The sequence below is a fragment of the Lagopus muta genome, chromosome 13 (assembly GCF_023343835.1).
Source record: "Lagopus muta isolate bLagMut1 chromosome 13, bLagMut1 primary, whole genome shotgun sequence".
Lineage (NCBI taxonomy): Eukaryota > Metazoa > Chordata > Aves > Galliformes > Phasianidae > Lagopus > Lagopus muta.
In genome coordinates this window covers 3,330,124-3,356,955 of record NC_064445.1, presented here as the reverse complement: position 1 = coordinate 3,356,955, position 26,832 = coordinate 3,330,124, and the positions used below count along the sequence as shown (strand labels likewise).

At 43.9% G+C, this 26,832-nt stretch overlaps 1 protein-coding gene across 5 annotated transcripts in view; it reads right to left on the bottom strand.

Annotated features, from left to right (window-relative positions):
* Positions 1–3,690: 3,690 nt before the first annotated feature.
* Positions 3,691–26,832, bottom strand: part of DOCK11 (dedicator of cytokinesis 11) — a 70,420-nt gene continuing 47,278 nt past the window's right edge. For 4 of the 5 annotated variants that reach the window (XM_048959357.1, XM_048959358.1, XM_048959359.1 and 1 more), the window contains exons 37-53: positions 26,497–26,544; positions 25,379–25,521; positions 25,074–25,189; positions 23,538–23,675; positions 19,133–19,315; positions 18,307–18,420; positions 16,409–16,624; positions 16,270–16,327; positions 14,657–14,763; positions 13,763–13,885; positions 13,026–13,139; positions 11,492–11,638; positions 10,699–10,909; positions 10,195–10,385; positions 9,480–9,580; positions 7,950–8,088; positions 3,691–5,119 (exon numbers count right to left, since the gene is read on the bottom strand). In XM_048959357.1, coding sequence (XP_048815314.1) covers positions 4,997–5,119; positions 7,950–8,088; positions 9,480–9,580; positions 10,195–10,385; positions 10,699–10,909; positions 11,492–11,638; positions 13,026–13,139; positions 13,763–13,885; positions 14,657–14,763; positions 16,270–16,327; positions 16,409–16,624; positions 18,307–18,420; positions 19,133–19,315; positions 23,538–23,675; positions 25,074–25,189; positions 25,379–25,521; positions 26,497–26,544 — 2,272 coding nt within the window. In that variant the 3' untranslated portion in view covers positions 3,691–4,996. Of the gene's footprint in view, positions 5,120–5,214; positions 5,228–7,949; positions 8,089–9,479; positions 9,581–10,194; positions 10,386–10,698; positions 10,910–11,491; positions 11,639–13,025; positions 13,140–13,762; positions 13,886–14,656; positions 14,764–16,269; positions 16,328–16,408; positions 16,625–18,306; positions 18,421–19,132; positions 19,316–23,537; positions 23,676–25,073; positions 25,190–25,378; positions 25,522–26,496; positions 26,545–26,832 lie in introns of all 5 variants that reach the window. The other variant, XM_048959361.1, reaches the window with a different exon arrangement.

Genomic DNA, 26,832 nt, shown 5'->3' with positions numbered 1-26,832 from the left:
CTGTCCTGCATCTTGCTGTTGCAAGCCCCGTGCTTCCTGATGTTCTGAGCTAATGAATCTGCACTGCAGTGCCTGGATCTCATGCTGACACACCTGATGTGTTTCTGAAAGGCTCTGTTAAATACCTGGCACATGGCATCACGTCTGGTTACATCGGAATAAGATCACACTGCTGAGCTGCCCTTGGCTGCGTGCTCCTGCCATGTCCAGCCATGCAGTCATAGGGCTGCGCTGTGATGTTGGTGACAAGTTCTAAAAAACAACAGTAATGCTTTTTTTTTCCCCCTCTAAATCAGGTTAAAAGATGGATGAGATGCATGGCGTGGTGTGGCTGCATGGTGACTGGGTGCAAGAAGAGGCAGCAGTGATGTGCAGTGTGGGGCAGGGGAGACTGTCCTTTCTGAGAGCAGAGATCTTCAGTTGCCCCACATCAATCACAAAGTTCTTTCCTCGTCGTTTCTGATCTTGCAGCAGCTTCTGTGGGTACTTCAGATCTCAGCTGACGTCATTACAGGCTCTTCAAAAGACAGATGGGGTCAATTCAAAGAAGAGTCAGCTTGATTACAATACAGTTGGATCAGAAACACAAACATCCAAAAACATTGCTGAAAAAAACCCTCTCTGACTCAGTGAGCCTCTCCCTTTTTGACCTTGGTGTTCTTCCGGCCAGGCCAAGAGTTTTAGAGTATATGTGCTCCTAACAGCCTCATAACTCAGCAAGCTGCCTGCGAGCTGCTACCAGCACCTCTGAAATCCAGAAATGATGTGGCATAAAATCTAAATCGTTCTGAGAGCCCTTTTGGGTAGATGTGGAACCAAGCGTGCTTGTGTAAAAAAATGGTATCCCTCCCCAAAACATGGTACTTTGAATGCACGCATCAGTTCAAGGTCTGTTTAATTCACCCATGTATTTGGCAAGGGAGCGACTCCTTCACCTCCCACTGCTCCCAGACAGGTGGGAACAAACCTGATTCTGCAGCAAGACTTGCAAGAATCCTGAGCAGGAGAGCAGAAGCAGCAGTAGAAATGAGGTGATAGCAGTGCTATTACTGACCTCCGTTGCATCACATTATAGCTGCTACAAATGCCTGGGTTGGAATATTTATTATATCCTGGCAACTCAATTTCCCCATCAGCTGAGTTAATGGGAGCAGAATGACTGGAGATGTTCCCAAAGAGCAAAGGTCTGGGTTTGAGAACTGGAACAACACAGCACAGCAAAACCCTGATCGTGAACTTACTGAACATTTTTCTTTTTTAGGAAAACAGGCAGATTTTCTCACTGGAGAATCACACTTTATTCTAAATTTGCATGCATTCCTGTATCTCAGTCATTGGTTTCCTGAAGAATCACATTTCTGGGATCTTCAGAGAAAGGCACGTGACATTTGTGCTCCTGTGCTACTTCTGAGTCAACCTCTTCCACTTCCCAATGAATAATTCAGTGCTAATCCTAAGATTTGGTGTGCTTACGCATCTGCAGGTTCTTTTTTTAAACCTGGAGACAGTGCATGCAATGGCACATCTGAGTGATTTTGGTCCCCAGCATCTTACTGTGGTGTTGGCTTCAGCTCTTCATTCTGTTATTCAGAGAAGGAAAAAAAAAAAAAGGAACCTAAGCAAAGTACATTGCTTGCAACACCTACTTTTCCATTTTGTAGTCTCTGAGTATGCACTGGAAGAAACTCTCCCTTCTTTGGGCTGAATGGAACATGAATTTGCCCTTCTTGCTGGAATTATTGATTCTCCAAGAACAAGACAAGGATACAAAGAGCAGTGTAGGAACACCTCAGGATTCTCTGGAGTTGCTTTGTGTATTACTCAGTGCCAAAGTTACACTGGATCACAGCAGAGGTGAATGGGAGGTGCTGCTCTGTCATCCCAGAAGTTAAGCAGGGCTGTACAACGCACATCCACCCAGCACACACCATAAAAGCACTTCTGCTGTGACTTGCTAGTAGCAGGTGTCAACCACGTACAAAGAGAGTAAATTACATCCAGAATAACTGAAATTCTGACAGCCACGATTTCCCATTTATTACCCCATCTCATGGAAAGTTCTGCTTTTGGAAGAAAATCAGAACGTTAACAAGTGTGCAGAAATACATCCTCAGCTGCAGGAAATTCCAGGTCCCAGGCTTTTTCATTTTGAAAGAAACGTTGGAATGATGTCTTCAAATACCGCTTTCTGATCTGTGTGCAGGAGAAAAGTCGCATGCCAGAGGCAGCAGTAAATACTGAGGCTTTGCCAGCTCCGTATCACGCAGGTGAACAAATCTCTAAAGCATGTTCTTGTGTACAGAGTGCTGGCAGACCCTGGGTGGCTCTACATGCCCTGATCTGTTTGGCTCTAACACACCACGATCCAAAAAAGTCCCGATGCTGAGAATGGTGCTCCTAATCCTCGCTGCCAGGCACCTTACCCACTGCTTCTCCCTTTGTGCAAACAGCAGAGCGATTGCAAAATGACCGACGTGTCTGTTGTGGAGACTTGACAGGTTAGACAGCAACTGTGCAGCAACAGTAATTAGAGGCCTACTTGTAAAATACATACGTGCAGCTATAAGGATGTTAGAAGGAATGTCTGTGAATTAAGCTATCGCGACCAGAAATAAGAAAAAACAACACAGGGCTGATTTCACTGGTAACAATTACCTATGAAAAGGATAGGAAGGGAAAATGGGAGCACCTTCCGGGCAGAGTTGCCCAAAGATAGGAGTAATGACGGATGCAGCACTCTGCAGTCCACTGATCGCTCCCTATTGTTCTCAGATTGGTACAAACACAAAGCAAGGCCAAGCTGGTTTGTCATCAGTGTCATTATATCCTGTGTCAAAAAGGCACCTTTTCCATTGAGATTCTTCTGTTCTGCATCCAGTTGGGTTATTTAGCTGCAAGAACAGGGGACAAATCCTTAAGGAATGAGAGTTTTTCTTATTCATTTATATATGCTAATTGAATTAAATACATTTTTTTAGCTGATTTACTGCGACGACTTTGTTTCTATATTAACATTAAATTGAAATGACAACTCCAAGACCAACAACAGAATTAGAAGTGAAGACAAAAATTCAACTTGGAACATTAGAGACATCCAGAGACATGAACAAGAATTTTGCTGGATTTCCAGCAGAAATAAGGAATAACAAGGGAAAATTCATCCATACACGTTATTGTGGAACATCCAAGACATCCAGAGACATGAACAAGGATTTCACTGCAATTCCAGGAGCACAATTTGATTTTCTGTCATATTTAAGAGGCATAGCTCAAGAGTTTTAGCATGTCCACGTCCCATCATTGCTTGGTATGTTCAAAATAGGCCTTCAGTACCAGTATTTGGAATGTTACTAGCTCCAAAAAAACCCCCTTTTAACGTATTCACTATTAAAACTGCTTCATCGCCTTTTAGAAAGGAAAACTCTCACTCTCTGCCCTTGTATGTCCTTTGCTGAAAGATTCAAATCAATAAGGTAGGAAACCATACTTACATGTCCTAATCTCTCTTCCTCTTTCTTGCAAGCTAAATGCAGAGCCTGTTTGGCATGAGAGCACACACAAGCAGGAATGCGGGCTGGTGGTGATGCTGCCAGATCTGTGTGTTGCTTGCAACAGCTCACGGGTGGATTTCTGGATCGCAGCGTTTGTTTCTCAAAAGACAATTTCAGATATTTAGAATCACACTCAATAAACATTTGGAATGTGGTACGTTTACTACCTGAAGATAATTCTTCTTACAGAAATGAGAAGTCTAACATTCTATCAGCCCTATAGCCAAGCTAAATACCTAGGCTGGAGTCTTCTTGTAATGGCATTTTATTACATCTCATTAGAAACCCCAAGCCTTTCCATATGAACTACTGGAATCATATTTACAACTGATGGGATTTTGAAAAACACAGACTTTAAAAATGTTGTCGGATAAAAGAATTCCTGATATGTTTTCTCCTTCCGTAAGGAGACAGAGCCAATGTATCAAAGCTATGGGGAGGGGAAAAAGAAGTAGAAGAATGATGGCAAATACATTTTTTCCAACACCTGTTGGACAAAAATAATACATTTTCAGAAAACAGATTTGCTTCATGGCAGGGACCATTTATATCATGTGATGTTAACACCAGTCAGGTCGGAGCTATTTCATTTCAATGCGCTGCACTTTGGTAAAAAACACATCTCATGGATAATAAGAACTTTATTGGAACGTTGTAATTCCCAGCCCACTTTCAGGTGTCCTCAGAGTTTATATCTGTGTGAGACCATGAATGGTAAAGAGGATAAACTGCTATCAAATGACAGATCTCTCGGGTTGTCCTTAGTGGCTACAATCCATCCTTTTGCAGATGTGAAAGGTTACCCAGAATTCAAACCAGCTAAAGTAAATCCAGCTCTTGTGGAGGTTACGACCACCTGCCCAGAGGATGTACAATAATTATCATTTCTGAATTAAGTTTTACTTATCCAGGCCAGGGTGACTTTACTCTCATCATGCGAGTGCAATTGGGGACATCTGGGCTCCAGGTCTCTTTCTAGAAGGGGAAGGTCTCCTACAATGACTACAATTTCTCCTTCACATCCCCTGCCCAAGAAAGCTTTTAGCAGCAAATATGATACAGTGCTAATGTCTATATACTATATGCTCCTTCTATTTACAGAGTAGTTTTACATTTTATTATATCCCATTGTACAACTTTACATAGTACCATTATCATTTCAATTCCTTGTTCTGCAATTCAAGGCATACTTGGTTAACTGCCTTTCCGTGTCCAGTCATAGATTTAGCTTTAAAAAAAAAAAAGGTAGAAAAGAAGCACAGTGGTGCAATGTCCAGGCACTTTCCATGTTGCTCAGCAGAAGAAGCAAGCACCCTGTCTGAAAGCACGGTAAACTCAATGGGGGAGAAAAAAAACCAAAATCTCTGCTCATGGTGGATTTTTAAAAATCCTTTACACAGTGCCAAATATTCCTGAGAAAGCTCTGTAAAGTGTCGCCGATACGTTTAGATTTCAGCAGTGGGTCTGAGAGAGCAGTAACTTCCATTGCTGGATGTGCCGCTGATGGCGCAGAAGACGTGCAAGGAGTCGTGCATCCACGGCGAGTGCATTGGGTCTTCGTGGTACATCTAGGCAGAACAGAACAGCCACAAGCTCAGTAACAGTTTCAGTTTGTTGCCTATAAAAAAGTTGTTTAAAAAGGTATGGGAAAGAGATATCCAACCTTGTCTTCAGAGCTGTTTCACAAAGGCAGCATAACAAAAATGAGAAAGAACAGCGATTTAGCGATTTCTGTAGCATTCAGATATATCTGCCCTTCTGTACATCACCAGATAGCCTTCAGTTATGACTATCCAGTCTAGGAAAGAAACAATTTTCTCTGTATAGAACTTTTAAATTGTATCTTAGCATCAATAAAAATCAGATCTAAATATTTATATATATAAGCATGGGGGATATATGCAGCTAAGTACCATATATGCAGCTAAGCAAACACCACTACATCTGTGCCACGTGCCAAGACTTTGCACTCTCTAACCTGAAGGATGCCTTACAGCACTGAATCTACATGCACCAGTAGAGCTGTCCTAGAGCTGAGCACGTTTTTACCCTGTGACTCATCAGAGTTTGTCTGAATTTACAGTTGGCAAACTGAGATGAATCACAGAGTCACAGAAACACCAAGGTTGGAAAAGACCTACAAGACCATCCAATCCACCTATCCAAGACCAACCACCCACCTATCACCAATAGTTCTCACTATCCTTGGGCCATCATCAACACATTCTGGACACCCAGTGTTCAGCCACTCGGAGGCTTCTTGTGCCCATCTGCCTGCAGCTTACCAGTTGTTTTCACATTTCCCTTAATTAAAATATCAGTAGGAAGGTTACAGGCTGACCCATCTGTCCCATCTCCTTCACTAAGTGCGCTGCCTGTGCTTCGTGGCACTGAACACACTTAGAAAAGGACCTGCTGTTTGTAATGAGAACCCTTAATGAATATAATGTACCTTCATGTTTAACCGACTGATTTTGCAGGAGAGGAAAACACGTTTCACTGTTTAGATTGTCAGATACTGAGCCCGTTTGATGGCAGTACAAAGTTCAGGTCAGCGGTTATCTACAGATCATTGTACAACAACTAACAACAGTGCTCCTAAACACCATATTTTAATACAGAATACTAAAGCCCCACAGAAGAAAGTGAAAATATATCCTTCCCCATGAGCAATTCACTTTGGTATTTTGGTTGCTGTACTATTCTGCACATTAATCGAAGAACAGGGCAGTGCATTTGTAAATATGTTAAAATCATAGGGCATGCTACAATGGTACTTCTTTGTTCCAGGATAATTTTAACCGTAGTGCTCCCACAGTGCAGAACTGAGTGATTTGTTTCCAATTTGACTATTGCAGAATTCAGAAACCACAGAAGTTCCAGCAGCTGCATGCAAATCAGATGTCCTGGAGGGAAGCATTTGCAAACAGCGCAGAGTAAGCAGGTGGCAACTCCTATAACAAACAACTCTCAACCAAATTCAGCAGTGAAGTAAACAAAGTAGGCAGTGTATGAGAAAAAAATGAGCGTGCTAAAGGAAAAGACCAGTAAGAGAAAGGTGGTCCTGAGTGGAATAGCAGGGAAACCTAACGCAGAGGGGACGTGGCAGTCGCCTATCCACAAACACATCCTCTTTTATATCTCTCCAATAAAATCCAACCCCATCATGACACTCCATATCCTGTTCCCCTGAAATGCTATAGTGCTATTTTTAAAAACAAAACAAAACAAAACAAAATAAAATAAAAAGCCTTTGAGCATTGTTTTATTGTGTATTAGTCTGACTTAGTAAAAGCAGCCCGGCGCACTTTGCTTATTTTGCCACTTGTGTGTTTCTGTGTTCCTTTGAACAACTGCTCCAATTACTGTGGGATTTACCTATTTTCAGGGACTGCTGCAGTTTTAATTAACCGTCACACATGGGATTGTTGCATTGAAGGCAAATAAATGAAGTTTAAGCCGTATATTATCTAAGCCATAAGAAGACAAAAGACATTGCGTCAGCAGGAGATTTTGGGAACTCTCCTAACTTTCAAGACCTATGAATCACAACAGTCAGCACTGCTCATCTCACAGGGTTGCTGCTATACGACTATAATGAGCTTTTTTTTGGTCATAATGAAGGCAAAATAGGAAAGCAGATGCTACTTCAGAAAGTTCTCATGGTATTTCACAGCACAGTACTAGGTAGGTGTGCACCTCACCGATGCTACAATTCAAATGTGTTTTCCTAGAAGGATCCAAGAGAACATTAAAACAGATGATGGAAGGCAGCACAAATAGTTTCACAGCGCTTGCAAGTGGTTGGTATTAGGTCAATGTTCAAAGAAAATATCCTTTAAAGGGAAAAAAGAAAAAAAAAAGGAAGTCAAGCAGGATTTAATTGAGGAAATAGAAATTTGGAAATTTAGGCAGAGAATTTCAGCCTGTGACTTATCACAGCTTTCATGCAATATAGCAAACATGAAGCCAAACATGGCACAAGAATTCTGATCACCACAACATCTGAGAAACCAATGACACCAATCACTGAAGACTCCATCCTGCATACCAACACCAGGATGAGACTTTCTGGCACTGAATGAGAGGACTGTGGGGGTTGGAAGGGGCATCATCGGCTCCAAACCCCTGCTACAGCAGGTTCCCCAGAGCAGGTTGTGTGGGAAAGCATCCAGGTGGGTCCTGGATATCTCCAGAGAAGGAGACACCACAACCACCTGTTCCAGTCTCTGCTACCCTCACTCATTGCTGTTCGTGCAGCTAAGATGGAATGGGAAACCAACCATGTCATTGACATAACATGAGGTGTTTTCTATTAGTTGTCAGAGAGTTTTCATCTTTAGCTACTTTTCAAGCACAGAGAACCATTTCTGTGGGCTCCTGACATGCAGTACATGCCTGTTCATGGATGATGTCCGAAAGCTCTTTCACCATATCCCGAAAGTTTGATTTCAGTCCCTCGTGGTACTCCACTTGATCCTCTTTAATGAGTCTCTCGTTGAGCTCCAGAGCAATTCCACAGGCTTGTATAAACTTCCTGGGGAGGAAAAGAAAGAACTTTAGGCACGACTGTTTCCTGATCTTCTACTGAAGCAGACAACTATGTCTTCCTGTTTCTCCAAGTCACATTCTAGGGCCATCCTGAGCACAATGGATCAGGGAACGGGGAAGGACTGCAACACAGGACGGTGCTTTCCAAAGGAGCTCCATGGAGGCTCCATAGGCACGAAATGGCACTAAATGTGGCACACACCAGCAGTCCAACACAGTGCTCTCTGACCTTCTCCAGAGCTTGTGCACCACACACAGCTCCCTGGGCAGCCCAACCAGCTGCCATTGGGGTCACAAGCAGGCCATGGTCAGGTGCACAGGGTTTGGTCCATCTGAGGTCAGATTTCTAGCAGCAGGCACACCCTGCATCACGTGGAGCTCCAATACTGTTTTTACAGCTATTCATTTCATGGTTTCTCATTTTCTTCTCTTCATTTCACATGCATAGTTCTCCTTTTAACTATTTAATTAATTTATCTTAGACTATAACAAAAACACAAGCATTTCTGGGATTTTCCAGGATTTTTTTTTTTCTTCCCTCTGTGTGTGTGTGTGCATGAAACAGATTATGTTTGGTTTTTCTTTCTGGCTGCACAGCAGGACTGGAGTGAAAGAAAAACATTACCTCTGCCCTGCAGCCGTGCATGGCAGATTTGCAGAGATTATTTACTTATTCTTTCCATGGTTTGGTTACTTGATGAAGGTAAACAGGATTGACCCAAATGCTGCTCTATCCATAAGTTACCAGTGGGTGAAATGGGCACCAAGCAATAAATATAGGAGCTGGTGGGCAACTGCTTGCTGCTGGGAGGTCCAGAAAGTAGTGTGGCAAAGTGTGAACATAGAACTGAGGTAAAGTGAGAGCTTCACCTGACTGCGTCTTGGGGACAGTTTCAAGCGGGAGATAAAAGGCCATGGTCAAAGCACCTACTGTAAAGGGCTGGAGATAGATAGAAAAATGCCTGTGCAAGTCATGTAGTGTCCAGAATTAGGGACAGAATCAAGAATGATGGTCCCCCACAAACTGAAAAGGGATTTGTTTCAAAACACTTCATCATTATGTAGTTAAAAATCCCTTTGGAAAGATGGGAAAACAACGCACAATACGAAAGGGCCCTGAACGTGACTATCAGGCCTCTGGTTTTCAAACACTCTTTCTTCACACTATCACCTCAAATACCCATGCAAATAACTGGATAAGGCATTCAAGCATGGAAATCACAACCCTAAGACCTGACATACATTGTTACACTGGCTTGTGACACGGGGATCTTTGTAAATACATCTGAGCATGCAGCATCTGCTGATTTTGGGGACATGCGAAAACACAGCTAAAAAACCCAGGCTGCTATTTTTTTATTACATTAGAAATCCTACCTGAACATTTCTTTCAACTCGTTCACCTTCTTAGCAGGATATTTGCTGGACTGGCTGTCACTTAGGAAAGCCCTGGCATAGGCCAAGGGACCAGCATTAACCTGGAACCAAAGAAGTAAAAAGTCATTTACGCCACAGCTTTGAGTCACTAAGGGCATTTTAGAAGGTTAGAACGATTTCTTAAGGCTTGAAAACCATTATCATGTTATTTGAATGCCACCAACTCTGCGCTACTAATATCACCAGAGCAAGCCCAAGTCTCTAAACTTGAGTATTAGTTTTTCTATCTAGGTTTTGAAAGCCCAAAAGATAAATAGAGATAAAGAAGAGGAAGGGAGTCTGTTTCCTCATACTTTCCTCACACTTCTGCTTGGCAAGCAGTACGGTCTGAGTCTTAAAGTCATATATCTGGCTGGAAAAGTCAGGTTCACAGAGAGGTTATTTCTGCCTGATATTTACCAGTGCACTTGTAAAGAATTAAGTATATTTCAACACTCATTCATGGCCACTAAGGTATGGTAACACTTAGCACTGCAAACACCACTGGACAAAATGCTCATTGTCTCGAGCCATTGGTGTAAGTGGCAGGCTGCTGGCTGCAGTGCTGCAAACTTGGTAATTAATCATTTATGGAAAGCAAACGCGCCATGCTACGAAAAGCTGACTCACTGAGATACGTCTGTCAGTGTGATTCTGAAGAGGTGTCAAGCCTTACCTGCACGGAAACACAGCCTTGCAATTTGAGCTGCAGCTGGATCATGTCAACATCACCTGCAGAGCAGAGCTTTTGCAGCTCTGCTGTCTTGTCTTTTATTTCATCGGTTGCAACATCGATTGGTTTTAAATTAACCTGATGCTCATAATTGACTGGAATTCTCTTCTTTACATATGGGAAGGAGTTCAAAGCTGGCAGAAACAGCAAAGAAAGTTTACAGATTGAAAGGCTGTTCAGTAAACAGAAGTATGTATAGATCAGTTTTACTCAGTGTGGGTGAAATCCTGAACAAAGCTCTAATTTAACAGCATCATTCATTCATTTATGAAAATTTGCCCATAGAAATGTAAGATAAATTCCCCCTCCCAACCAGATTATTGTACTACAATTCTGATTAAGAATCAGAGAAAATTTCTGATTCTTTGAGGATATTATTATGAGCTAAAATAAGTCTATAATTAGTTGCTGGTACCTATTGCCTCGTGTTCAGGTGCTTTAACTTACTGGTAAGAATGGTCCTTTTTTTACACTGTTCTTCCACACTGCCATGCTTTTTTCCAGATAAAGTGTAAGGAGTCTCAAATACAAATCTATTGATATTATGATTCCTTTCAAATTCAGTCTTTCTTTCAGAAAGTTCTTTGTCTTCAAAATAGGGTTTCACATAAGTCACTTGAATATGAGCGTACTTGGGGTCAAGGTCTTTAATGTTGACCTGTGAAACAAGAGAGTTACACTCTAGAAAAACAAAGGTTAGTGACTACAATTGTTTAATTTATCTCATGGGACCTGATGAACACTCTGATTTTCTGCTGTCCCAGACCCATTGCATGCATGTGAATAACATATCAGGCACTCCCTTTGATCTCAGCAGGGATGGCTAGACTGTGAGCTAGCAGACACACAAGACAATGAGGTTGCAGCACAAGAAATACCTCATCTGGTGTCAAAAAAGGTGTACCTGGAAGGAGCAGTCATATCATGCTCTCCATCAATGCAGCACATTCACACGTTACTCAGACCTTCTAATTCAACCATGTTGGGCTATGAGTTACTACTCCTGCTGCACTGTGCTGTAGCATGCAAATCTGCAGGCTAGCACAAAACCTTTGAGGTCTCCAGTATTGCTGTTAGTAACCCAGATGAATCCATAGCTGCAACCCAAGGAGCATAAAGAGATATTCTATGCCCAGTGTAGTCCCAGGCCCTAGAGAGCAATATTTATGTCACACTCATCTGCTATGTAGCCCCGATGTTCACTGCATTTCACTAGCTTGTTCACGCAGTTTAATTTTACCTTATTAGAATCCTGGATAATTTTTACAGTTTCTGAGCCAAATTTTTCTCCATAAAGTTTCAGAAGTCTGAAGGAGATCTCAGAAAGGCCCGTCAGCTTCGGCTCTTTGTAGATATATTCCTTCCCATCTTCTTCTTCAAAGAACGTCTAGCATTAATCACAAACAAGTCACGAGGAATAGATGAGTTTCTTTGCTTGGAAAACGTTCTTTCAGATTTGCTGGTTTGAAAGCAACTTTCTACTAACAATTCAGAATGTTAGTAAGGCTTAGAAGGCTATGGTTTGCACAAAGACTGTGTGGTCTAACAGATTCCTTCAAATACTGTGTAAAGAAATTTTATCCTTGACCAATACAAACACATCATCATAAAGCACAAAGGCCTGAGTATGACTAACCAGAAATCCAAACAGTGTGGCAGAAGGGTTTGGCCAAAGGTTGTCTTTGAGGAAGGTTGGAAAGAGGCAACCAGGACAAAAAGCACAAAAACAAAGCACAGGGAATGAGTAGAAAAACAAATTTTCTAAGCCCTGAAAGCAGAGCCATGTGAAATTTGGAAATAAGAGGGTTTTGTGTAAGCCAACGGGGACCTCAAGTAATAAATGGAGAAACGTGTTTCCGCTGCTTTGATTTCTCCTGTACTCAGGGAAGTGGAACTCCGAATATTTGTGGTAAGTAGAGAAAAACTTGCAGCAAAGATTGTGCCTGCATCACCAGTCCTTCCTGTAACGGAAACTGTGAAAGCCTCGTGCTTTGGCAAGCTGCTCTGGTCAGGAATCGTGACAGACTGTTAGAAGGATCTCTGTGCAGCTGACAATATAAAGCTGGCAAAGCTCTGAAGTGCAAAACTGGATCAAGCATTGGCTGTCAGGATGATGTTAGCTTGCGTAATTTGACCCAGTTATTTGTGTAGATTTTAGAAAACCAAATTAGCAGTTGTTTAATTTGTTGCTAACTTATTTGCTTTTCACATATTGAAAGTACAAAGTGTGGAACCAAACGTTTGCTGCAGCAGAAGTCAGTGATCAGATTTGTTGTGTGTGAAATGACAGTGGTGTTCAAAGGTAAAAACTCAGGGTGGTTTCAGGGGTACACATCAATTGCTCTAAAAGAAGGAACCAGGAAAGGCAGGGCTAGTGTCATTTACATAGCATTTTCTAGAGAGGTGACCTGCATTTCCCCCAGAGTTATGGGTCCGCAAGTAGAAGAGGTCCATTTAAAGACACATGGGAGGTGAGATGTAACACACACCATTAGATTAGCTGGAAAAATAACAACGCTGTGTAACTGCCTTCAGGCTCAGAAGATATGATAAGATCACACTCTTTCTTGTGACTTTGAGCCCTAGATCTTCTCAATTTTTCCAGCTACTTAGAATCACAGAATCATAGAATGGCTTGGGTTGGAAGGTACCTTAAAGCACCAGACCCTGCTGAGGAGCTATCAGGCTTTTAAGCTTAAGACCTGCCTGAGCAGCAGCTGAATGGGGAAGGATGCCAGGTGAGCAGTAGCTGGTGAGCCTCTGCCTATACTTACTTGTCCATAAAATGCCACTCTGAAAAAGGTTCCAAGAAGCCTCTTCCTTGTGTGCATCACCTCCAGTATCTTAGCGTATGCCCCATGAAGCGTTCTGTACAGTTGAGTGAGTTTCTGGAAAGCAAAATTTGACATCTTTAAAGCTGAACTTCAAGTAGGAAATTCTAACTAACGCTGGAATCTACTGAAATATCTGAACACGATTCTCTGGAGGATTCAAACCAGAATTTCAGGCTTCAAGCCTGAAAGATACAACAGGCTGCAATAACACCACTGTCCCTAGAGAGAAGGCTGGACCTACAGTCTCAGCACGTTCCCTTTAAGCACTAAGCCTTTAAGGGTAGAGAAACTTGCAGTATTTTCCTCAGTGATTTTTTTTGTTTTTTTAAATTAAAAACAGCTTTATGATGAAAAAAATAGATCATGATTTCTCCAAACTTCAGTTGCAGAGTTGCATGCTGTCCTGATGTAGAGGGGTCATGGGAGAGGGAAAGGGAAGCACTGTTCAGCAGCAGAACCTTACCAGAGCACAGATCACAGCAGGTGCTGGAAAGGAGCAAAGCTTTAACTCCTTTCACTGCATTATCTTTCACTAATTTGTCTAATGACCAGCACTGAAGCACAGCATGTGCTACACTGACGCCAACCCATTAATTCAGCATCAGAAATACAAGCACTTTGCTTTTTCCTAGCAGTCTGTGAAACAAGGCACACACAGACGAGTTCAAAATGCATACTTCAAATTCACGCCGCTTTTCATAAATAGGAATGATCAGTTTGGAAACTTCAGAAATGGTTTCGTAACGCTCTGCTTTCCAGAGACCATCCACACATTGCTCCAGCAACTCCACCAGGACTTCCTACAAGAGAAATCGAATGGGTGTGGTTAAGTCAAAAAGAAGAGAAATCATTTGAGCTTCAGATAATTTAATAAGTTCCACTGTTGTGGCCAGAGCCACATGGTTGGAAGAAAGAGGGCACACGTCTAAGAAGCACATCTGAGAACATGTGTACAAGAGCAGTAAGATGTGCTGCTGGGGATCCCCAGGCCTAGCACTGATGAATGGACATTCAAGCAGAATGCACATTCAAGAGCCACCTTGCTCAGCCACATGGCTCAGGGGTTGCACAGGGGTGATGCAGAAGTAATTGTGAGTCTTTATAATTTACAGGAGGATCTTCTCACTTCCCCTGGGCAATGCTTTGGTTTCTGGACTGTTCTGCTGCCATGGCAGCACAGCCCTAACTCAAGGGGAGCCTGAGTTGACTTCTTGCTCAGCAGACCTTGACTTCTAACCTTCTGCACCTTCTTGAAAATACTATGCTGTGCTGTCCTGCGCTGGTGAGAGTTAGCATTTGCATAGCATGGCAAGCAAAGTTTGCGGTGTAGCTTTTTCAGTCTCAGGGCTAGAAAAGCCTTTCAAAGGAAACAAAAAGCTATACCAGATTTACGTATCTGAATTGCACACAAAAAATCCATCAGTGCAGATTTCTCTTGGGAAATTGCCATGGAACAGTCTTTTATGCAGATGCCAGCGTACAACTATAATTTGTTACAGCTCACATGAGTCTAAAACTAAAAGTCTTAATTGGTTATCAAAACACTTGTAGTCTGTGCTACGTAACCTCACCTCACTGTAATGTACGTCCATCATCCCGCCATCTTCTTTCATTGCACCTTCTTCGTCAATGTTGGGAGTGATTTTCCTGAAGGCAGCGCATCCACTGGGGAAGAGTTCTGTAGTAGGCGAAAGCAAATGGTTTCATGGAATAATTTATCTCAAATATATCTTGCTTCAATGGTCAAGGAAGCAGTCTATTGATAATGAAGTCCTACAAGCAGCAGAGGACTTGACTCTGCTCATTTTTGCTGCTCATTTGCTACACTAGGACTGAACACATCAGAATCTCCCCAGTCATTTGCCACAGGAGTCTTTCCTGATGTGTGACTAACACCAAGCACAACAGATCTTCCAGCGTGCTATCCGAAGTCACCTTTTACTAATTTGATGGCCTGCAACTGACTGATAGTCAGGAGAGAAGAACAAGGATGTATTTTTGCACAGAAGATGTAAAAAGAAAGCTATCATGAGGTGCTGGAAAGCTGGGTAGGAAGTGACTGGGATTGTGCACCCCTAGCAGAAGGCACACTTCTTGATGCACCCCAAAGCTTTGAGTAGTTCAGCATGTACTGAACCATTTCCAGCCTTACATATACACGTATATAGAATGTCAGTGACAGAAATAACTCAAGGTATTCACTTGATATTCCTTTTGACTTGTTCCTTTTCTTTTTCACAAGTTCTCCCCTGTGACTGTGGTCACAAAGGGGTGGCAACCACATGGGGGTTGTGGTCAGCACCCTCTAGGGCACACATAAAGAATGACTACTTTCAATGCTTTCCCCTCTGCAGCCATGTAAAGTTTGTATTCGTATCAAATAAGCATGCCCTGTCTCTTCCCACTTAGCCAACGCAGAGTACAGAATGTGGAGGGACTTCCAGCCCCCTGAGCAAGGTCCTTAGAGACCTTTCCTGCCAACGCAGTGCCTGCAGTCATCTTCTGTGCAGCCTAACATTAAAAGCAGTGGGAAGCTAAGTCCTTTTCAGCACTACTTGCTCACATAGAGATGTGAAATGTGGTCAATGCATTAACTGGAGAATTGATATTCACAAGAAAACTTGCAAAACGTTGTATTGTTACTTGAGAACACGTGAGTCTGTCCTTGCTTCCTGTTTTGCATTAAACCACAACACTCCCTTTTTTTCCTGGTTGCTCTTTACTCATTTGTATATTTAGGTTACATATTTGTATAGTTAGGCTATAGCCTCATTTTTTGACTAAATTTTGACTGCTTTCTCCTATAGTTTCCCATATTGACTATAGTGATACTTCTGATGAACATACTGGCAGACAGTTTTTAACATGGGCTTCCCCCGTGAGCACACTTCCTAATGTGAAATACATCCAAACTCTTCAACCAAGATGTGATGTTTCTGTTCTTATTTTACTCAGTAAAATGCCAACATGACTACCTAAGAAGACCTGACCAGCCCAGTAACACTTGGATTACCTTCTTTAAAACTATTCATCATCTGATACCTTCATCATGCCACAATGCATTTGTCTTTTTGGTTTTTGTTTTTCTTTTTTGGCTTGTTTAGAAGAGATCCACAAATAACCATTTACCAAACTGCCACTCATCGCTGCTTTGCCTCACGCTCCTCAAACAGCAAACACTTACTTTTCCTGTGCAGAAACTCTGCAACAAGGGCTGCTACGTGAACGTAACACATGGCTGCCTGCAAAGCACAAAGCGAAAATTAAAATATCATCTCCACATCTGCCTTCTTAAGCACCATGTTTTGAATTACGTGAATTACCTCTGAGAAATCTCCATTTTTCACATGTATTTTTGCCATACTGTCCAGCCATGTTTTCCGCAGCTCTGGGGTGCTTGCATAAGATTTAGCTAAGCTGTACTGTAGATCTATCAGCATTTCTGGATCCTTTTCATGTTCTTTCATTTGGGCAGTGGCCATAAGCACCGTACGGATCCTCTTCGTCAAATCTTTGACTTCCGAAGGAAAAGCAGTTGCCTGATACAAAACAAATCTAATTAGAAGCAAACACAGAGACAAAAGGTGTGGCAGGCTTTTTCAAAGACTTTTGCTACCCATCAGCCAAAACTCCACTTACTGCCAATCTAAAAAGCAAAGCATAGGAAATAACACTGACTGCAGTTTTACCTACTGAACACACGGTGCATACAGCATACAGTATTTAATGTGCAATCAGAAGTGTTTCCACCTGGGCATGCACAAGATGTTGACCATTCCAGTGCTGAACTGCAGCAGGTACTTCTGCGAGCTGAGGAACTGGGTGAGGGTTGGACAGAAGTGCTTCTTGCATGCAAACGCCACAGAATGGAACCATAAACCATTCCTGAAGCATTTTCCACTGAGTTCACCATGTGGACTGTTAGTGTCTGATGTGGTCACTCTAATTCCGAAAGTCCCATGGGCATTCTCACCACAGGAATGCGTTAAAGAAACACAGGCTCCAGCTGATCCTCTGCTACAAGCGGTTAGATTGAGGCTTGTCCAGCTAAGTTTTGATAATCTCCAAGGAAAAATATCTAATATCCTTTTTGTTCCAAAACGGGAACATTTCTGGGAAGTCATTTTTCTTTACGTAAAGTTGGAATTTCCCTTGTAGCATCTCGTGCCTGTTGCCTCTCGTCCTGTCCCTCTGCACCTCTGGGACAAGTCTGACTTCCTCTTCTCTAAAACCTCACTAGATGCCCCCTCATCTTTCTCTTCCCTGTGCTGAGCCTCGCTTCGCCCACATGCCAACTCCTCAGCTATGTCTGTGTCTGTGCACAGCACCATTTCCAGTGTCCTGGAATCTCTCCTGTACTGGAAGACCTCTCCTGTACTCTTGCTCCTATGTAGGTACATAATCTAGATATAACAATGGTTGCATGATGTAAAATAAGATCAGCAAAACGGGGATTAGCAAAACCCCTATCAACATCTGTGTGCAGGACGGAACAGAGGTTCTGTCATGTTTGTCCGAAATACAATTTTGTTATATCACAATTTAGCACCTAACTGAGGTGTCAAAATCCCTCCTCCTGCCCTGAAGGTGCCTCATGCCATCCTTCCACCCCACCCCAGCCAGCATCCCGTTCCTTTAGCTCATGGAATGATCACAGAGCTGTAAAACTTTTCCTGTTTTTCTCAATCCAGCATTAGCAGCTATACTGGGTGCAATAGAGCAAATTGTAGTGATAATTTATTATTCAGTGGATTGGATAGAAACTGTTTATTCCAGCACAAGGGCAGATAATTCTTTTCCAAAGAAATACAACCATCAGTGTTTACAAAAGAAGACATTATTAATATCAGTTACAATAAAAAAAATAATTTTAATTCCTGCTAATTATGGCCTTTAGGTAACAGGCCCTCCCCTGGCATTCCTGTCAAAGCTGGAAATTCTTAGAAAGCTCTTTGCATACTCTTGAAAGGAGCACCCCATGCAAAGTGTAACCTGAATTACAGTGCTCCCTCCTCTTGGCATTAGGCATCACAGTGGAACATGGCATAGTGCACCTGCTGTTGGCATAATCCCTTTTTTCTGAGCAAACAGCCCAGTGCAGGCTTGTAAGTTTTACAGTTAGAACTAATTAGGCTTATCTAAACATGATTTTCTTGAGTGCATCCCCCATCTCGCATTAATGGCTGATAGCACACAATGTGATCTCTCTCCTCCAACCTACCTTCATAGGCCTGTCACTGTTTGCAAAGTTGTTAATGATGAGCAAGGAGTCCTGAAACCTCGTCCCACCGCTGAGCGCCACATCTGCTATTAACTGGCTCACTGCAATTATTATCTGTTGGGACAGCAAAGGAGCATTATTTAAACGAGCCCAATAGAAGAGCTTTATTGTCACAGTTACGTAAAAAGCTCATAAAAAACATCGTGTCTTTCCCACAGTGTAAGCAAGGGCCGTTGTTGTGGCTTCACTGTCTGACCTCCCCTGGGCAAACACTCCTCAGAGGGCCAAACTTCTTTGCTGAACAGCAAGTTCACAGAACTAACGAGATAACAGTCTTAATACGAATGCTGATGTGGAAGTAAGTACCTCGATTATTGTCATCTTCCCTGTTTTAGCACAATCCAGACAGCGTTCATCTGCACTCCAGGTATCTACATTTGCTTCAAAAAAGTAACACTGCAAAAGCAGCTCCAGCAAAATCCCTCCTCCTGCCCTGAAGGTGTCTCATGCCATCCTTCCACCCCACCCCAGCCAGCATCCCAAGCAGAGATGTGTCTTGTAGCTGCAATTCCAAAAACACAACAACGTGGAGTGCTTGATGGAATTGTATTGCATCCAAAAAGCCCGGAGCCAATCACTGAAAACAAGGATTAGGCAAAGCCAGGAAATCCAGAAGCTTTTTGTCCATGTATAAGATCGCTCCTTTTAGAAATAAATGATGAGCTCCTCTGTAGACATGAGGTAAGACATAGCTACGTTGAGACACACATTCACTACATCTGAGGCATCCAGGCATCCCTCTGCCCTCCTTTCCCCAGCTGCTCACCTGAAGGTGCGTTCTCAGAAATGTCCTCCTTTTGGTGAACTCAAAGTTGTTTCTCATCAGCAGATACAGCAGAGCGGAGGCTTCGTTCCTTGTGGAGGTCACCTTCGAAGTGCAGCACTTGAGGATCTCGTAGCAGAGGGCAGCACACATGTTCACCCTTCCCTTGAAAAAGGCTGAGGGAAACTTCACAAGAGACAGGCAAACATTAGAATATACACCACAGAATTACAACTACAGGGCTTAGAGGGGCAAGAGCATGGGGCAGTACATTGGGCTCAACCTTGGAAAGCCTAAATAAAACTTCTGCCAGAGTGTTGTGCTCAAAAGTAATTTGTGGGAATACATTCAGAGCATATTTTTGACCACATTTCCTTGCTGTCCTTAGCTGACATGCTTTTTGGAGATGTGCTTGTGCTTGTCCATCTGTCCCTATCCCAAACAACAGTTGGGTTCAGTGGCAGATTCTCAGCACATCAGACAGACAGAATTCCGTCTCATGCCCTTACAAAAGCGCTAAACATAGGAAAGAGAGGTTCCACCAGTGTCTGCTGTGGGAGATATCTGCCAGAGCCCTCCAACAAGGCCTGCTGGCAAACATGTCCTTGGATGCCTGCACCACAACTTCCACACGCCCCAGAAAAAAAAACCACCTAAAAGGATGACTTCCCTCAGGAATTCCAGCATGCAAAAAAGGCACACGCTTGTCCCAAAGCCCCCAACACACACGGTGACTCATGCCCTTGCCCCCCATATTAAGCTGGCGCCAGGAAGCAGTGGAACAAAGCCAAACTGCAGTGTGAGTCACCTCAGTTGGGAGCAGGGCTTGGGGATTTGCAATGGAATGGCCCACACTGTTGGAGCACATCTGTCCCCTGAGCAAACTCCTATTTCAGAGCAGCAGACCTCTATGCAGGACTTGCTGGAGCATCAATCCACCTGCGGTCAGAGTGGTGGTTGGTGGGGAGGGGACACTGCATGCTGCTTCCTTCCACCCCCACTGCATTGGGTTGGGCACAGGGAAGCAGAAGAAGGAAGGGTTTGGTGCTGGCACGCAGCCGCCTCTGCAGCCACCGCAGGGATGTGGCTGCAGGGGGTGACACCAGAGCCTGCTGGGGTAGTGAAGGCTGCTAGGACACTGTGGGATGGCACTCTGAGCCCTACGGATTTCTTGGCACAGCCATAACCACGGGTTTTATCCATGCAGGGGAGAGGTTTGCTCAGTTCACGTCTTCCTGAGCATGGTCCTTGAGCCAATTCTCTGTTCTATCACCTTCTCCCCATAGGAGATGACAGTAAATACTGCCCATGAGTTCACTCACATCCTCCGAGTCAGAGCCTGGAGCTGTCACCCTGGCCCTCTATCTTTTATGCTAAATATATGTGATTCAGAAAAACTTGTATGTACTCAATATTAAGATCCCTTCCAAACTAAGCCAAACTGCTGGGGCCATCACTGTGGCATGCTGGTAAACGGGTTTTCAAACAGGAACTAAGAGTTGTGTCTAGCAAGACTACTCCATTGGGTGTAGTCCACCATTATACAGAGCCATACAGGTTAAAAGAGTGTGAAGACACTGCTCCAGTACTTGGGGATCTCTGCCTCTTGCTGAAAAAAGTCACAGGGGAAAAAAAATGGGAGAAAAGAAATGAATAAAATGGGGCCAAGAGGATCAAGTGTGCACTTGAGCAAGGAGCTATTAAGTAATTATTACCTGTTGTAATTCAGTCCTTCCCCCATTGCGAGATGGAGTCATGCTCAGAATGGGGATTAGCCCAGAGCTGGCTGCAGTGATATGAAATTGGGAGTGCACGGGCAGCACAGGGATACCCAAGAGAATATGGCTGGCATTGACTCAGCATGAATCACTGACTGCCTGCAGAGACTTCTCAGACACTTCCAACCCAATGCTAGGGAGAAAATTTTTTCCTGGGAACCTGCTGGAGAACAAGCTCCAGTCTTCTCTCTGTGCATTTCTCCTTGTGTTGCCCCAAGAGAACCCGTGCCCTGTTCACAGTAAGCCTGCATCCCCAGGCAACTTCCTGCTGGAGACTGATCCTCAGCAGATGCTATCACTCCTGGCACCTAAGCAGCACCCAAAGGGTTTGTGCTTGCCATAGCTTTGGCCAGCTGCTGAGTTACAGCTGCCAGGGGCCATTATAAACCCCAGTAAAGCAGGGCAGACAGCTTTATGCTCCCTCTTGCTTTTTCCAGCCTACAAGGTAGTGAAGTTTCTAGACTGCTGCTGTGAGATTGCACTAACAGGGAGGCAAAGCAAGACTTGATGTGGTTGGATACAATCAGCTGTTGCAGAAAAAGAGCAAGGCTCTGCTGCCTTGTTCCTTCAGGGCCTGGGATTGGTGATGCCTCCAAACATGTTCCCAGCACATATGCATGCAAGCAGCATTCATTTTAGATCCAGAACCAAACATGCAAACAATTATAGACCTTGTTTGTTCTTTGCTTTCTTGCGACATATCTTTTTAAAGTCTCCTTCCTAGCAAATGACCAGGTTTAGTGAAGGAAGAAGGGTATTTTTAAGACAGATTTTAGGAAGTGAAATAGCTCTCAGTTTTTCCCTCCAACAATCATCTGCTGTGACACCAGATAAAAGGGGGATTCTTTTCATTGTAATTATGGCTGCAGAAGGCCATAAAAAATGGGAAATTGTCTATTCCAGCTGTATCAAAGATATAATGCACTTTTGGCTTTCTCAAAGTTAACACCAATTTATAGCTAGCCATGATATGCAACTCAAAACAAAACAGCACGATTTCTGTATTTCAAAACAAACTGGCAGGAAAACAAAACATCCTTGCACTTGCTGTGAAATGCTGTAATCCTCACCCCCAGTTATTTAATCCTCACTGTGTGTCTTAGAAAAGCCCTTCAGAGGACTTAAAAGGAAGTTTGGGACCATGCGGTTACGGAGTTGGCAAAGAAATCACTTCCTTATAGATACCATCTGCTGGGCTCATATCTTGCTTTTACAGAAGCAACACTGTGTCCTGCCATTGGGGAAACGTGAAAAATTAACTGAAAGAAATCTTTCAGATCTCAGGACCAGTAAATCATAGAATGGCAGAGTCACAGACTGGTTTGGGCTGGAAGGTTCCATAAAGGCCATCCAACCCCATCTGGCCTTCAGCACCTCCAGTGATGGGGCATCCCCAGCTCTGCACAGCCCATGCCAGTGACTCACCACCCTAAATGCCAAATCCATTGTGGGTTTGAGCTGGCAGAAACGCAAGGAAATCACCTGGACCCCCATCCTCACAGCAGCCCAGAGTGCAGCCTGCACTGCTGCAATCGGTGTTTTGGAAAGTGAGCATATAACCCTCGCAGGGCTCCAGCTGTGAAGGCTGATGGTGAGATCAGATGAAACAGGTGTGTAGGTTTGGCTGCACACTTAAATAACCATAGAAAATTTGCCAGGGAGGCAAGGAAGATCTCTTATTCGCTGTAGGCAGAATTTCTTTTTTACGGCTAAATAAAATTTCAGCTAATTAAAGGGAGAGAGGAGCAGGTGGACTGTGTCCATGTGGGCTGTGTGTAGATCTGCAGCAGGATGTATTTCAAGGCTACGCAGACCATGGTCAAGCAGAAAACTTGACAGACACAGGGAAAGGCAGAGCAATAATCATCAATTATGCCCTGCAGAAAAATGGAGTGATTCCTTCTGGTTCCAGCTGCCAGTGTGGGAGGATGTAAAAAGCCCTGTGGAAAACCTCAAGTAGGAAACTGTGCTGTCTGGAGCCAGCTAGCTAGTGAGACTTCTGCATTTTCTGCTTTTGGTCTATCTGCTCAGGACAAACCAAACATCAATCCAAGATATATTCATATTAGCTCTTAGCTTTGCTGTGTGGTTACAGTAAAATATTCATAGCACAGGCTTTCTCCATCTTTGAAAAACAAGTTTTAGATGTCTCTGTCTTATAACAAACTTTGTTCAGTGAGTTGTGCAAGACCTCCTTTGGAAATAATCACTGCATGTCCATCACATGCTCGGCTGTTGGGCTGCAATCTCAAGCCACACAAATTTATCTCATTAACAAAGTGTTGCATTCCAGTGACTCCAGAGCTTTTCATTCGTTTGGTTATAACCGTGCAGCTTGGAAGCAATGGAGCTTGCGTGTACCTCTGGTATCGAAAATGTGCTTATGAGAAGTGGTATGTTGTGACAAACATGGAAGGAAATGCCAGCAATAGCATCACACTGCTCTGGTGTGGTTAGCTGTGGCTTTGAGCTCGGGGGGTTGGGCAGCCTCACTGTGTTCCAGGGCTCTGAGCTCAGCAAAGTGCAGGGATTAGTTCAGCCATCGACCCTCTCCCACATGCAGCCAAGGCCAGGAGATATTGGTCTCCTCTGTCATGCCTACAGAAATCCCACAGGTTTGTGTTACATACCTTGCTGATGAAAGCTCTCAGGGAGGCAAACACATGCTTAAGAGCTGCTTCTGACTGCCCGTTTTTCAGAAAAGCAAGATGAATATCAAAAACCTTCTTCATGAGGGGATTGTGGCCATCGTTGCTTAAGAGCTGGGTCTGGAAAGCAATGAGAGAATTTACTTCGCAGCAGTGTTGTGCCTGAAGGTGAAAATGACAGAGATAATTTTGCACCATATCAATTCTTAAGCCAGATGTGGAGCAGAGCCTTCAGTAAAACTATAACCAGAAACCATGACAATCAGTACTAACTTACAGTATTTGACAGAGGCTATTTTAAGAGAACAGAACAAAACCACATTGATGCTATTTGCATCACTAATTCCAAAACAAAGTTAGGTTTTGGACAATGCTCTGTAAAACGTTCACCAATGGTCCAGGTATGCTTTAAATAAAACAGGCAGTTACCAACATGACACTGCTTTCTCCATTTTGCTTTGTGAGTCTCAAGCAGAATTTTATTTACAATCCACATGTTTTAATTGAAATTATTTAAGCCGTCAATAAGAACAGCATCAGCACTTTTACTGCAGCACACTTCTGTGTGGTAACACTGGATGTCCGTAAAAGCAAAGCAGAAGCCCATTAAAGCAGAAGGGAATGCAGCCTGTCCTGTGGTTTGAAAATCACATTGTCTTGTGGTCTGGCTATATTAAAAAAGAGACAACTGTGAAAATAAAACAAGCTTTAACTCTTGCATCTAAATCCTTCTGCTGCTGCCAAGCTGCTATGGAGCAGATGGAAGCACCAGGATGGACTTTTTGCTCTGTAACAGAAGCACAGGATATGACTTGTTTCGTGTTGCTCGGCACATCTGAAAATGAAATCTTGGTGGTGCTTACGCTGAGATACAGAGCTGTTCTTGCAACACCATGCAGAACACAATGCTCTTTGGAGGAACTGTGCTCATGAGTTCCTCCAACTTCGAGGAAGAGCTTTTCTGGACCACTATGTCAGTACTTGGTTGCCTGCCTGGGCCTCTCTCCATCACAGAGGCTCTGATTCTTGCAAATGTCAGTGACTGTCACAAAAGTGAATCACTACATGGAGGGGACTGGTGCTATTTAGACTGTCAAGTACAGCTGGAATGCCTCAGTCCTAGAGACATCCACATTCAGCAACATACAGAAATCTAAATATAAGCAATTAATGATAGAAGCCAGTGACTGTTCAAAGCGTGCCAGACCTTCATTTCCCTTTCCACTGCCTCCTTACTATATGGTGGTTTCCCTTTTTTCCATTTTGCTAATGTGTACAATCATAACAAACAACATAACGTCCACATAATTTTCTCTGGTCTTGCATTTTTGAAGGAATTAGGAGATATTGCATAATTGCCCGGCAAGACCATGAAACACTCCATGCAACGAGCTGCAAATGATTTACTTCTGTAAACACTTCCACAATCTGTCAGTCTGAAAGAACGGATCACTGAAAGCAACAGGCACGCAGAAACACAGCATGTTGTTCTATGGCACTTTTGATTTCAAAGCTGACCTTGAAACTCTGAGTGAAAAAAGAGATGGTGTCCAGGACCGTCAGGCACACTTCAGTTGCTATGTTGCCCTCTAGCAATGCCTGGTGCACAATATCTGCTTCTGTGGTGCCTGCATCTGCAAATGGAAAGCAAATCGGGAGGAAATGGTGCTCAACACTCTGGTTCCCACCAAATCTAAATGCTGATACAGATAAGGTTCTCCCTTTCCACATCCCCAGGCAATGAGGAGCAAGTGACCAATGGACGCATGCACGTTTTCAACAGGCTATTATGGCATGGGCACACCTTGCTCTGCTGTACGTACTGTGGTTGAGCGTGAAAGATGTGTCCAAGCTGCCCAGGTGTTGGAGCCGTGCCTGCATCCCTCCAGCTCTGCTGCGAAGTGCTGGCATTGTCTGCGATTTCCTATCGGCTGCCACGTGCTTGGACACCCAGACATCGTGCACCCTGCAAGGGGAAGGAAGGCTGTAGGATGGGATAAAGGTTGCTCCAGGCCTGGGGGCTCCAGCACAAGAAGAATGTGGAGCTGCTGCAGCAGGTCTGGAGGAGAGCTGCAAAGGTGCTCCGTAAGCCAGAGCACCTCTCTTATGAAAGGTTGAGGGAACTAGGTTTGTTTGGCTTGGAGAAGAGAGGACTCCAGGGAGACCTCATTGTGGCCTTTCAGTACTTGAGGAGAGCTTATAAGCACTTTTTACATGGTTTAACAGTGATAAGATATGGGGAAATGGCTTTAAACCAAAAGAGGGGAAACTTAGGATAGATGTTAGGAAGAAATTCTTTACTCAGAGGGCACTGACACTCACCAGGCACTGACACTATTGGCTAAGATGCTGTGGGTGCCCCATCCCTGTAGGTGCCCAAGGCCACAGAAGGGGCTCTGGGCAACCTGACCTGGTGGGGGGGCACCCAGCCCACAGCAAGGGTTTGGAGCTCAATGACTTTTCAGGTCCCTTCCAACCTCAGCCATTCTGTGATTCTGTGACACTTGAGGCACCTGCCTGGAGACCTGGCCTCCCTCTCATGCACTAATGTGGCTCATCCCAATACTGACTGAACTACTCTCTCCTGCTTCAGATTGCCTTAAAGCTAAGAAAACCAGAGCTGCTGCTCATAGGGCTGGGATAGAGCCATGCCTCATGTCTCACCTGCAGCCAGCTGCAGGGTACACTGCAAACCTGCACAGGCAGCCAAAAGTGCCTGGGGCTGGGGGTCTCCTGCAAGAGCTAGAGGGGAGGGAAGGGGAAGGGTGCTACAAGGAGAGGATTCTACTCATTGCATGGCACTGAGCTGAGTCCCAGCATGGCCCCATAGACTCCCTGCCTGCTAGGTTTGCCCAATGTGGGTGTGAGTGTTCCCTTCCTGCCTGAGCTGCAGCAGGGAGAGTGGGGACGGCCCCCAACCCCAGATGGAAGAGCACAATACCTGGCGATATTTCTCTTCCCCACATATCTGAAGTGAAATAAACACACTCTAGGAAGAAAGAAAGAAAAACGTTACAGATTCTGCAGATCAGGAACAACCAGAACATTTTTAGTCTTCCCAATCCTTGTCTGTGGACACACTCCTCCACACATGAGAGTTTGGGGTCTATATTCATGCGCTGCAAGACCTCAGACCCTTGCTTCTGAACTCCCTGGTGCTCTGCTGACTCCCCAGCTATCTGCTGCTGTGCCACCTCATCACACCCTGGCCAGACACCTCTAGGGCTCTGCAGGGCCCTGTGTATCCTGAGAGGCAGCTGCATTCACTTCGTCCTCC